Raw genomic sequence first — 14,760 nt, 5'->3', positions numbered from 1 at the left:
AAAGTCAGCTGCGCCAAATAGCGAAAAGTGTTTTAGACCGTATTCAAATATTAGATTTGACATATTCTTACGAATTCTAATAACATTAAAGTTAAAACAACACAATTATTTCTGACTCGTATAAATTAAAGAAAAACAAGCGCGATCTAACTTAAACGAAATTCCAGAAAATTGCACTACGCACTCGTTGCCAAACGGTTTCGGGAAAAATTTCCCGTTTTCCTTAGCGTGCAATGCGGGTTAATGAACTCAATGTCTCGGGCGTGTAATATGTCTCGACGTGTGATCGTGTGATTGGCTGAAAATACTCCAAGTTAAGCGCAGTAATAATTCAGAAACTCTGTCTCTTCCCGTTTGTGACGAGAACTGTCACATTTTTACAATGACTAAGTTGTCTATAATTTGCATTTTTTATTACGCTCTCTCTGTCTTTCACTGTACTCTGTCAATAAATTTGTAAGCTACCGCGTGCATTTCACGAATTAAAGACAAATTTAAACGAGCATTTGCAATCCGAGCCTACAACTTTCGCAAATATTTGAATCGCAGTTCAATTTTGAAATCAAGATGGAGTAACGTTAAATTCGCGGATGTGTCGCGATTTTAAAATATTTCCACGTATTTAACTTTCATAGTATCTACAATTAATATTAATTTACTTCTTCAAAGTAAATTATTTCATTATTTTATTTATTTTTTAACAAGTAATATTTACAAGTAAATATCTTCCGTATATTTGCAACTTTTAGAATTAATATTAATTTATTTTTTCAAAGTAAATTATTTCAATTTTACATACTTTAACGAATAATATTTTCCGCATATTTGTTCACAGTTTTTGCGCAAAGTACATATTTTATTATCTCATTCGAAAATACAATATTTTCGCTTACCAACTTCGGGCGGTTTTCGCGTCAATTAGGCCACGTGTCCCGAAACGATCGACGAACTTGTCTCGCGCGAGTTAACGTAACGATGTTTTGCGTAAATCGCTCACCCCTGCGTGCTCGATGAATCGACTTTCATGCGCCACTGCATCTCGGTCGGTCTCGAACTCGCGTAAGACCTTATATACTCTCAAATTGTTCGCGGACTTTCTCGCCCACAAGTTCAGCGAACGAAAGAGTTAAGAGCGTGGCGCGCCTCAATTCTCCTTAATTGTCCGAAGTTGAATCGGTAGCGCCGAACGAGCATCTTTTAAGACAAGTAAACAGACTTATGTGCAAACCAGACGGCTTTATTTTCGAGATAATTAATATGATGTCTCGACAACTTCCATTGGAGTGCATCCGATTTGCAACGTCAATTACGATGAGATCTATTCGAAGAGAAGCATATTAAAATTTCAAAGAATCTCAAGCCGTCTTCGACGATATCTAATTCCTCGTAAAAAAATTCACGTTTATCCAAATTTAATTTTCCGTTTTTAAATCACTGATATTACCGGAGCATTCACATGACATCATGAAAATTCGATTGCTTCAATAAAGATAATCAAATAAAGATAATCTATAATCTGTCCGACTGATTAATTTATGACTAAAAATAAATTTATGACGAAATTATATCCATGGAGACTGATCGGATTTTCGTTTCGAATTAAAATCACTATTTTTAGTATTCACGTGACGTCGAGTAAATAGTAACGGCGTGCAAATCAAAAGCTCGAAGAGGAGACGACGACAGATGGAAAACGGAAATCCTCGGTAAGGCGGAAGTACGGCGCAAATCTATATTCGGGCGAATATTGTGCTTTCGCCAGTTCCTTAATTACATCACTTCCGTACTGGCTATGCGAATGCCATCACTCGCTCGAGACGACGCGACGCGACGCGTATTTGCGTGTGCGTGTGTGCGTGGGCGCCACTCCGGCACCACCGAGCGCGTGCGAAGCGAAAAAAAATCTATACCACTTTCGTGCGACTTCGTATACACACGTAAAACCGGCTTGTGCGGGGAAGAGATCGTTGTGCCTGTGTCACGCGCACGTGCGTATGTACGTGTGCTATATCGACTGCCTGGTCGTATCGCGATAGTATCGTGCCGAGCGGATTCGGTCGGTGAGCTTCGACTCGAGGGGTTCTTCAAGCTCCTTCGCTTTAGGATTTTGTACGTAGGCGCGGTTCTCTCCCGGCTCCATATTTATTTCTGTTTTCTCAATGCCTTTGGTCCGATATTTCCTTTACCTTTTTATGTTAGACGGAAAAAAATCGCTTTTCAGAAATTAAAGAACGAGAGTCTAGCATTTCTCGAATTTCTGTTCCTTTCAAACTTGAAACACAGTGAGTCATAAAAAAAATTTAATAGAGCAATTATAACACAGAACAAAATGATACGTACATCAAGCCCGATTTTTTAACGTTACATAAAAGAAATTACGTTTTCAGAAATTAAATTACGCGCGAGAGATTAGCGTTTCCCAGATCTCTATTGCTCGCAAACTTTTAAAACATGGTGAGAAAGTAGCAAAAAAATTTTAATGAGGAAATTATAACACTAATAAAATTAAATACATCGTGACATATATCTGAAAAGTTTAAGATAACGCTTGTTTTGAAGATATACGAATAATCATCTGGGTAAATTTTCCAAATCTCGGACTCTCGTGAACACGCCGTGTTTCGAACAATTGAAAGCGAAGCGAAAACAGTTTATGTAAAACGCCGAGCACAGACGGCAACTTTGCAAATATTTCCATGTTCCACAAAAGGTAAAAAATACTGTACGGGAACACGTGCGTGTAAGTAGTTTCTCGAGACACGAGGGCAAGGATACGGGTCCATGCCGAACTACGGAAAGCGGAAACTTTTTAAGTTCCGACCTCTGCAGCGCGACGCTTTCTTCCAGTTTGTCTCTCGAGTAGTAACGTCGCGTTGAGTACGATGTGCCACGTTGATATTGACTCGAAGAAAGGAAACTGATTTTTACCTCTCCAATTTATGCCGTTTACATACAAAGCAGCGCAACGAGAAATCCCAAAGGGAAACGATTTAACCGAACGACTGGTATATTGCGAGGCGGTAAAGTGCACACGCAGGGAAAATCCAATTTCATAGAAATTTCATGGCAATATATATGTTATACGCGCACAGAAAAAGGGTCACCTGTTACAAAGCCGCAATAATAAAAAGAGAATAAAATAGCAAGCTGGTTTTTCGCTTTTCTCTCGGGCGCAGTAACGTCCCAAACGGCACGTGAAGTGTGTAACGAAACGTGGCGTGTAACAATGCGTTTATGACGATTTTGGACGTGTGTATATATACATACCACGCGTGCGATTCCATAAAGCCACTTCTTTTTCGCTTTAAAACGTGTCACGTGCTACTAAAATGAACGATTGCATTTTATGATCAATTTTACGAACAAAATGTGGAGATCGTTTAGATATATGCAACGCATCTAATCTTTCACGGTTTTAGTTCACTATTCGTTCACGCGATAAAATTTCATGAAGACCATAATTTTGTTCTAAAATACGACAAAAATGGAAAGGCACGATCCTGCTGGAAGTGTATTCCTATAGCAATTAATATCCCTCTCACTTCACGACCACCCTTACTTATGCGAAATTCAGCACAACCCCGGCACGATCGTCGTTTAATCCCTGCATTTCGCGGTGGCACGACTGACATAACGAATTAGAAACGTGCAGCACGCGCGCGCGTCGAGAACTTTCATCGTTCACACATCCGTGCATTCCGGGCGGATTATGCGGTAGCAAATGTACATCTATTAATCCCGGGATGCACGTTACGCGCGCATTACGAATGTAAGTTCCTGCGTCGGACGGCACAGAAACGTTATTTTGACACGTTGCTGTTAAAGTCACACTTGTACGCGCGTATGCGATATCCTGCGAGAACCTGCGACTCGCGCGCACCAAGAGTGTATCGCGCGCGCGCACGCCCATGAATATCCTGGTCGTCTCCTACGCAAAACGCAGACCGTACATCCACCGCGCACGCCAACGAGATATTTATTAGCTAAGTTACCCGCGGGTATCTTGCCGGAGTGATCGCGCGCGCTTGTATACACACACACACGCACACACATATATATATATATATACATACACACGTACGCACGTCTCTCGAAATAGTAGGCGCGCGTTGATATCGACATATCGATTTTACGCCGGAAGACGCCGACAAAAGGGGAATCGACTCTTCAGTCAAACGAGAACTGCTCCACTCCGTCTTCATGAAATATCGTTCGAATATGAATGGAGTCGCCGAAGTCGCGGGGCGTCGCCGTTCCGGGGCTCGGTCGCGCCAAACTATGCAGGAAGAGCCTCGTTCGCCACGGTTGTATGGCTCATCATCGATTCCGACGGCCTATGGCCGACGCAACAGAGGATGGGTCTGTCTGATCATCGATCAGCCTCCGATCCGAGATCGATTCGTGACGAGTCGCTGTCGCGGGTCGCCGTCAAAGCTCGTTATACGGACGTGCAGGGACAGAAGGGGCATCGATATTAACTCTCCCGATTCTTTATGACTGCCTCCTTTCAACTTTGTCGACTCTTATCAATTAAACTGTTCGATCTTACGAGATATTAAATTCGGAGAGATGAGAAAAGTTAGACATAAGAGAAATATCGGATCTATTCGGGTGTTTCGGACAAGTGTATTGTATTGTACATATACTCTTCAGATATTCTTACTGTGTATACTTGACTGCATAGAAACTGGCGATTTGCTCTTCGTTTTAAATTCTTGTTTGCGCGGAGAGAGATCGCGTAAAAAACGACGTGCTAGATACGAGAGATCTATTTCTGTATCGCTGCGGTACGCAAACGATGACGTAAAAGTCGGTTTTGGCGCTCCGCAAAATAGATTTATCGCCATAATAACTGAGAAGAACGGTGTATATTTTTAAACAAATTATTTCAAATCTACGCATAGATATTTTCTAACAATTTTATAGTAATTTTACAAAATCGTTTTATTATATAATTTTACAAACGCTCACTATACCTAAGGCTAAATTGCTGAAACCAATTACATACAAATATGAATATCCCACCCTGTTATTAGCTCGATTGCATTATACCATCTGCCTAATGAACTATAATCGGCGTTTCTCGGAACCACGTGCGACGCATGCAAAAGACAGATGTTCCGGGCGGGGTATCAAAGATGCGATAAACCGATATCTCGCACATCCGCGATTGTTTCTGCCGCAATCTATAATGCATCCCCCATCCCGCCCTCCCGCTCACGCACCCCCGCACCCGCCGGTGACACGGGCGTTCCGCGACGCGTGCAACGACCGGAGTACAATTAGCGCGTCTGCTTTTATTACTCCAATCTCTCCGTATTCTATCCGCTTTAGTCTCATCGCGCGTCAACAATCCCGGCCAAACGCAATGAGGTATTTTGCCGAAGAGGAGCAATAATCCGGCGAGGCGACGCGACGTGGTGAGCGGCACCCGAATGCGATATGGCACGCGTAATAAAGCCCTGCGATATACGCGTAATAACATTACCGACTTGCGTCTGGCTTTGGACGATAATACCGATTCGCGTCATACATCGTGTGTATGTACATACGTGGCGCGACGTTTGGTGCCTGTGAATTAAGCGTTGAACAACTGAAAATCGTAAACTCGCTCGGCGAGCGAGAAATTTTCGTGGAAAAATACTAATAACTCGATAAAGATTTTCACGTCGAGATATTTTCGGCATCTCTCGCATTTGATGTATCAGTTTCCTTTTTAAAAATCTCATATTTGATGTATGAATTTCCTTTCTAAAAGAGAGCGCTCGCTCTTTTGATGTACTCATTATTATACATATAATTCAGGATTAAAATGTATATTCTTCGTAATATACATTTTAATCTAACCAAATTAAGGCTTTCGAACGCACGGCTGCTTCGTTTCGGCACTACGGCGCGTGGACATTTCCCGAGCGTTAACTAAAGCGAGCGAGAGAACTTGTTCTATAGTTCGCCACAGCATACAACTTACAACGTGTCAACGATCCCTGTGCAGATCAATGATGTCTCTCGGAAAGAAGAGTAAGGCAGAGTGCAACAGCAAAGAAAGTTTGCCAAGCAGGGCAATAAGCTTTAAAATTCTAAAAGTTCATTAATATTAAACGTGATATCTTGTTCCGGCCTTCTCAAGTGTGCCGTCGATATCGCGGTGTCTATTTATCTCGAAACTGTGCCTGGAGAAGATATTAACGAATAGCGATAGCGAATATAACCGTTAGAAGCTTCATAACTTCTTTATTGCATATGCAATAAAAGATTCACGCAGTTTATCGATTCGGAACTATTTCGATGTCAATAATTCTGCCTACAATAAATTCCGATAGGTATTTATTTCCGATTAAAACAGGCATATCTTGTTTGCTCCGCTAAAATTTTCTAACAATTATTTATAAATGCTATTTCAATCAACAACTGATGTATTGTGAAATATGAAAAATATTTTTTACCATGACAATCGAAAAATATAATCCATTTTTTATTTTCGCGTGTACTAATTTTTTTAATATCACATTGTAATTTGAACAAAAAAAATAGCTTTGTGAAACATTGTTTCCAGACATTAAACAGATTAATATTAATATATTAATATATTAAATAACGTAGACAGTATATAAAATAAACGTGCAAAATTTTCTATTTTGTAATTCAATATCATGCACAAAAATATTGAGATAATCTCGAAGACAATTATCATAAGAAAAGGTTATCGGACAGAATCAATCGACACCATTCACGTCTCGTTCACAGAGAATGCACCTTTTGTATCGTGTAAACGTCATCGTGCGAGACACAAAACGATTCGCTAAAAAAAATATGGTGCTATACTCGTACGCGTGTACACGATTTTCAGGGACAATTTCCGCGAGTTGACACGGCGCTCGCAGACTGCTCCAGTTTGTCGTAATACTGCGTAATCTCTCCGTTCGAACACACTATTAGGAAGTTCTGGGAGGGAATTTTCCACGATCGAAATTCACCGCGCTTTAAAGACTCTACGTGCACTGTGTCACGTTTCTCGTTTACTTACATTGCGTCTGGAGTCAATGCACCCTCTCTCCTCTTGTCTCTTTCTCAGGCCGACGACGAGACGTTCCTGTCCGCGAGCGTCCGTGCCGTGCGCGGATTTCCGGAGTAGACGAGCGCGAACGAAACGGGGAGACGACGAGGGACGATCGCGGGACGAGACGACACTCCGGTATGCGCGTCTGGCCCGATGGGGGCTTTATTCACTTCACCGCCGGGCGAGCCGGCCGTCTCCGGCGACTCTCCGCGAGAGTAATCCGTCGTCGCCGCTGCCGACGCCGCCACCACCGCCGCCACCGCCACCGCCGCCGCCACGACGCACACTACGGGCGTATTGTGTCTCGCGCGCGTGTACCACCGCCCCGTGGCTCCGCTTGACAAAAGGAAAAAAAAGGAGAACGAAGAAACTACCGCCACCTCCACCGCCGCCTCCGCCACCGCCGCCACCACCACCACCGCCGCCGCCGCCGCCGCCGCCGCCGCCGCCGTCGCCGCCGCTGCCGCCGCCGTTTTATAATCAATATTAGTTGACGGTGGATCCGCGCTGCGTCGCCGCTCGTCACGTGGGGGCCGTGGGGGCCGTGGGGGCCGAACGGTGGGAGAGGCAGAATCGGAGGAGACTGCGAGGGAGGTGCACTCGCGCCAACGGAGGTCTCTTCTTTATCGTCCCGCTCGCACGAGCGGGCGGATTGAGCCAACGCGGCGCGGATAAGGCGATAAGCCGCTATCGACATCGACGGTCGAGGGTTTTTAATCGTTAACCTGAGGGTTGTTCAATCCTTCCCCCGAAATGGAACTTTAAATAGTAAAAACTGCGGAAGTCGCGCGCATAACTGTAGATATCGTATTCATGCACGGCGTCAGTCGGTTTAGAAACAAAATTTATATATGTATGCAGAATCCATTTCCCTTCGTTTAAATAACTGCAGAAATCCTGAATTTACCGGATGTCCATCAAACGTTCTGTTTCCGCTCGGAACAACCGTTGTATCCGCGGAGCAATAGCGGTGTGACTCTCGCGCGCGGTCATCGGAGTTATTTGTTCATAGCGCTATCACAGTTTAATTCGCATTACTTAATTTATCCGGAAAAAATAGCGAGATCCCTTTATCTCAATTTGCATAAAAAGTATTTTTATAATAAATATTTAAATATTTTTATAAATCCTCTCTCTCTCTCGTCCTCTTCAAAAGGAAATAATAAAAGCTAACTTATTTCCTTTCTCGTGCATATATGAATTATAGAATGTACATTTATTATAATAAATCTTTAAGACATTTATAAAAATATTTAAATATTTAAAATTTATTATATTTATAATAAATATCACTTAAAAGATTTATTAAATAAACTTTTTAAAATCCATATACGCATGAGGATGGAAATAAGTAAATTTTTATTATTTCTTTTTGAAGAGAAATAAAAGTCAATTATTTCAATTTTACAAATGTTATTACTTTCAATTTTATAAATATGAGCTAAATTGCACTCTCATGTCAGCATCTTTCAATTGTCTAAAGTTTAACGATGAATAATGCAGTTGTCGATGAGGAAGTCAAACTCTGTGTCGATCGGATTAATTGTGGATTGGGCGTCGTTATGCGGAGTTTCGGGTCGATTGTGTCGCGGCTGACGGAAAATGAGTTTCATCGTATTATCGAATCGATTTTGCAGCGGAAGGGTAGCGAACAGACTACGCCGTTTTAATTGGAGTTATGCGTGCAATTCTTTTTTTTTTAATCGTACCTCTGCAGTGATTGCGGAGATAAAACTGCATAACATCCATTTTGGATAAAAAGTTACTAATGCAAAATTATTATTTTAAAAACGTGGACTTTTAGAGAATTACGAAATAAAGGTTTTTCGGCGTATCGGTCACCGTCCACTCTGTTTACACTGAAAAATTGATAATGTAGAAACAAATAAAGTCCCTATTTATAAAATTGTATATGCACAGGGAAAACGAAACGCATGCAGTCAGACATAGCAATGCAATTAAACGCTGTCCCATTTGCGGAAATTTTATCCTGTGTAAAAACTGAAAATTGTGTCACTCAATAATTGCATATTTAATGATAATATTATATAGTATATACAAAATTATTTAAAATAATTTTGAAAATTAATCAATTACTTTAATGATTGTAAAAATTGTGTAAAATTGTTTAAAAGCTTATTACCTTAACAATACGTTACTTTCGTATTCTTCAATACTATAAAGTTATAAAAATTTATCTTTCTATCTATTCCTTTCCGTCCATCTCTTCTCTTCGTTTCTTACAATAAAAATTTTAATAAAACGTTTTAATTATTATTTAATTTTATAAAGATTGAGAAAATATCATTCTCTTGCAACAACGTATACACACTATTGATCGCAGTCTTCAATTTTATTAATAATAATTTCCACGAGGCCAGCAGCGTTTAATTACGCCCCCCGTCACATCTAATCATATATACGTTCCACTTTCCCTATACATAACGCACACAGTCATACATATACATAGCAAAAAAAAAGGAAAAACGGAATGAAAAGTTTCACCAAGATGTGCTTGTTTTTTTTTTTTTTTTTTCCGAAAAAAAACGGAGTACGATTTTGCGGTCCGCAAACGCGCGCTGCACCAGCAGCACAAGTTTCTCGGCGGTACATTTCGTCAGTAGAAATAAAGCCAGGAACAGAGCAGGGTGTGGCGAGACGTCGACATGCCGGACTCCGCACGCCATCTCGGCGGCGCGGCGCCGGCTCCGACGGAGGCGAGGAGTTTCCGCGCGTCGAGTGAGCCGGTACGCCGCACGCCGCACGCCGATGGGTTATCCACGGAGTTTACCCCGCGAGAATTACCCCAGGCTCATTGTGAAATAATCCTCGAGGGGTTGACGCGAAAGGGGAGGCTCTCCGCGAACGTAAAAAAAAAAAGTACAAATTTTGGGAAAGACGTCCCGTGTAACGTTGGAGAACGTCCCTATCTCGTCTTAAAAAGAAGAACTTTATCCCTGGCTAAAACATCTTTATTTTTATCCACCCTCTTTACCCCGCTCAGCCCTCTGTTATACTCTTCTCTATATTTTGTAGACATTCTCGAATTACGCCCGCGATCCTTTAGTCAGAGACGTAAACGATAGGATTTCCATCCCCCGCAGATGATTTTCCTCTATCGCACAAATATTTATATTCCTACTAAATTCCTTTATAGTAGTTAATGTTTGAAAAAATGTAAATAAAAATAACTGTACGGATGTGTTGAATTACGCAGAGCTATTAATAAATATTCGTATCATTAACATAACGTAATAAATGATAAATTTTTGGAAGGACTAATTTGTTATCCGATTACTGTAATCGATGTACGTGCGCGAATGTACGAGATACATATTAAACATATGACAATGAAACGTATTAAATGAATGTGTGATATGTGAAACGCATGAAGATATTATTAATGCATTTTGATAACAAATACATTTTGTTTTTACGAAGAGTGAAAAGAGGTTAAATCCAAGACGGTGTATATTCCTTTCTCTCTCGCCTCGAATTTTCGTTTCGCTATTCAGCGTGCCGAAATCGTGACCTGAAATTATTTTCTGCTATCTGTCTTTCACATAATATTCACGAAATTCCATATAACAGCTGCCCTTGCACGTTTAATTCACCTTTTTTCCAATCGAATCTTTCATTCTACAATCAAGTTATTTTCGTATAAAATATACTTTTTTAATCTCTCGTAAAATCGAATAATTGGGCTTCTTCCTTTTGACCGTCTCTGTTGCAATTTTATTGTTATGTCATTTTACGTTGGTATCGGATTAAAATGTGCATGTGTGTAGATACGTCTTAATAATAAAGCAATTTCTATTTTGATAAAAGAAGCAAAAAGTATTATGTGACAATATTTTTCGCCGACGTACACTAGTTAAATACCGAGGTATCGTATCCATTTTAAACGATAAAAATACTCGGTGCGCAACTTGAAGCGTTCTCTCTTTGGAACGCGGTCACTTTGTGCCTGCAGTTGCAAGCAGAATGAAATCGCGATGAAGACGGCAGACTCGGCGTATCAATTTCACGCGATACGAACGGGAGAGGTAGGGAAGCGAGCGGGAAAGGGAGGGGGCAAAGTCACTTCAGAGAATAAACGAAGGAGAGAGAGTGAAACTTGAACTGGGGAAACCTGACTGAGACCTCGCGTTAATTCCAAGGGTTAAGTTAAGCTCGTAATGCGTCTAAAGGCCAAGGAAGAGGCGAAAGTAAGAGGAAGGAGGCAGGAAGGAACAGGAGCCAAAGGCGATTGCAGGCAATGCAATCTGGATAATCCCTTCGCGGAACAGTCGATCTCGTGAGACAGTAATGAGTACCTCTATCCGCGACAAAGTCAGCTACTTCGGTGCGCAAAAGGACGACGCCGAGTTTTCCACGTTTCCACGCTTGTTCGGATAATTATCATCTTATTTCCGTTCTCATTCGGATTTCTAAATCTAGACTCTATGGAGCACGCCTCGAAATCCTATTTTCCTCTTTAAATTGAGAATCACCGAAAAAATGAATATAGAGTCAATTAGGAGATGCATTAATTTATCATTCTAAGAATATCCGTTTTTCAAAATAAAGTTATTTTCTATTCGACGAAGATACGATCTGATTTGATTAAAATAAGCGCATTGACGATAGATGTGCAACAATTAATGATTTATACAAGACGTTTAAACTGAGCACATTTTTTACGCTCGAAAAAGTTTTCTTCGAGTTAATCAATAAAGACTCTCATTAGGGATATTCTGTATCAATTGAATTTAAAACGTAACAGATAAAATATAAACTCTTACAAGATATACTTATATCGCATTCCGTCTGCAGAAAAATGAAAATTATAGTCTGGAAATTGCGATTTAATCAATCTCGAGTTAAATTTATAACTAAAGTAGACAGTTGCCGAGAAAAATGACGAAGAACAATGGAAAAAGTTCATTCACGGACTCGCGAATGAAATTTCATAAGAAATTGGTACTCACCGGTATCGTTGGACTGCCGACCCTTGCCATCTGGATTCCACTCTTCCTCTATAAACAAACGGAGAAAACAGCAATTAGTGAGAACATTTATTAGCGAAGAAGAAATTTGTAGACAGTTTAGTCCAGTTGACGGTGAGACAATTAAAGATAAATAGTTTTATCGAAATTAATTAATGTTTAATTATTCCAAAATAATTCGTTGCTATTATTATCTCATATTTATAATAATAATTAAATTATTTTGTTATATTTTGTATTTTATATGCCTCTGGCCGTAATAATAAATGTTATCTCCTCTACGTGTTTTCAATTCTGATTATTTCGGATTACAAACGATAAGTTAAGTGCAGATCAAATTGCCACGCCAATGAATCGTTTCCAGTTTCCATCTGAAAGGCACATATTGGTTTCCAACAAATTTGCAATTATTACAGTGGTAACGCCCCTGTTTGAGAGTTTCCAGAAACTTTGGTAACAAGTATCGGAAACTTTCGCGCGCGGAACTGAAGTTCGAATTTCGGAAAGTTACGGATATTGCAGAGGCCTATAGTGGAAGCCCGCCATCCGCACATCCCATACTTTCCGAGCCAAGTTTCGGGCACCTAAGAAAGCGCGAGAGAATCGTTGAAAAGCTTCGCGAACCGTATTCTTCGGTCGTTATTCCGGCCAGTCGTTGGCAATTCAACACGTTACACACACGAACCTACACATACACATCTATAAAAAAATCCAAGCGGAAAGATCGATGCGTACCATCATAGCATTCTCTGCTATTTATTACTCCTTTGAATTGTGACTTTTATCATTTATTTTTACCTGCCATTATTTTTTGTAATAATACGATAACATAATATGTAAGATGATATACATATAGGATTTTCCCTTAAAGCGATTTTCGTTTTAGATAACGTGTATTCGCTTTATTTAAACCTTTATATTATATTTAATTATCTGTTCACGTTTCTAGAAAACGCATCAAACCATCATATTTGACAGACACACTTCTGTCCAATAAAATTGGCGCACATTAGGTGCGACGAGGTATTCGGGGGGGGGGGGGCGAGGATAATCAATAAAATTAAAATATCCTAACACCACATAATTAATTATGGACTCTGTCAACACACGGTATACGCATGTTATATCGCACCTGTACACAAGTCGTGCATATTTTATGTCGATTATGCATAATACATGGTTGGACGTGTGCTAGTTACGTGCATGTGTACACATATTCGTTGTACACATGCCTGTCCGAGTTGATGATGTAAATTCATGATTGAGTGAATTTATAAGGACCCGCCTGTACAGCTGCTTCCGCATTCTACCAGCCACGCGGGAGATATGAATTTAGATTTACGCCGTGACCCGTTTTCTCTTCGGAAGTACTCGTCGTCGGGGACCGGCGCTCATTAACAAGGCCACCCTCTGTCTTTAGCGCGTTTACAACGGCGCTAACTCTGTTGTTTATTAAGGGTCATCGCAGGATTTCGGTCTCAGTTTTATGAACACGTTTTCGACCCGAAGATAACGTAAAGTTAATTTGTTCCCAAAATGTTCGATCCCCCCCCCCCCCTCGGCAATACGTAAGTTTATAAGTAATCAAATAAACAGGAAATTTTCAAGATTCAATAGATTAGAAATCAATACAATAAATAAAGAGAGCCGAGTTGGTTAATCATGCTGATATAATTCAAATTCAGTTTCCATCAAATTACATCTCTGTACACGCATAGCAATCGCATATGTAAATCTAAATTACCATCATATATCTTGATCAAAGTAAATTGCGAAATGAATAGCGTAACGTAATATATACAGGCTGGAAAGCGGAGTTCTCTCGCGAAAAGTCACGTCGAGCAGCATAAGACGAAGTCAAAGCAGTGTCGATATTAAGGAAAGCGAAAAGGCGAGCGTCCCGGCGCGCCCAAGGAGCCCTACAGCGCTTTTTCACTACTTCCCTTTCAAGCGCGCCAACCTCCTCCCCCCCCCGTTTTGCAAGACCGAGTCGAGGATCCGGAACTCTTTCACGGCGCGTTTGGCACGGTAAACGAAATTTACCGTGTTCCGTGAGAGCGGCCTGGGAAGCCGCTCGTCACGAACGTCACGCCGGAAAACGAAATTGCAGCGCTCCTCGTTTACACCGATGCGATGGTCAGTGGCCACCGATCGTCCGTAGCGGCAATGGATGTTTTTTTTTTTACGATTCGTGTGTTTTCGCGGATTCGCACTGCAAATGATCGCCGTCGCGTAATTGGCGAAACGTGTAACGCTCTTTCGACGAGGGGGAGAGAGATCGAGTGTACGATTGAACCGCCGAATATTTTTCGAATGGAAAATTAACGCGCGGCTCACATTGTGTCTCGCGTGTTGTTTACGCGTCAATTGGAGGGTCGAGTGAATGATGGAGCTACGTCAAATTTACACACGAAAATCGCGTGAACTGTTTCGAGTAAACTAGCATTTTTCTATCGCGTGTAAATTATCATACATTGTCGCGCATAGTCTTATATCTCTGGATTCTCGTATAAACTTCCTAAGGACATTTAAAAACAAAGTCATTTAAAAACGGGAAGCCGGACAAGAATCGCGACGAAAGCAAAGAGGAATTGCCATCGCTCATCCATTACCCAGAGGTTTCAGTAATAAACCTGGCGTTCAGAGATAAGAGTCTAAATCCTGAACTCTCTCGGGATGAACCACGGCGAGGAAATAATCCTGATTACTGTC

At 41.0% G+C, this 14,760-nt stretch overlaps 1 protein-coding gene across 1 annotated transcript in view; it reads right to left on the bottom strand.

Moving 5' to 3' along the window:
- Positions 1-14,760, bottom strand: part of LOC105449117 — a 246,648-nt gene that overhangs the window by 101,882 nt on the left and 130,006 nt on the right. The window contains 1 exon segment of the mRNA XM_011688116.1: positions 12,031-12,078. Coding sequence (XP_011686418.1) covers positions 12,031-12,078 — 48 coding nt within the window.

The sequence above is a fragment of the Wasmannia auropunctata genome, unplaced genomic scaffold (genome assembly GCF_000956235.1).
Source record: "Wasmannia auropunctata unplaced genomic scaffold, wasmannia.A_1.0 LD336078.1, whole genome shotgun sequence".
NCBI lineage: Eukaryota > Metazoa > Arthropoda > Insecta > Hymenoptera > Formicidae > Wasmannia > Wasmannia auropunctata.
Note: the sequence above shows the minus strand (reverse complement) of the source record. Positions and strands in the feature narration are given on the sequence as shown.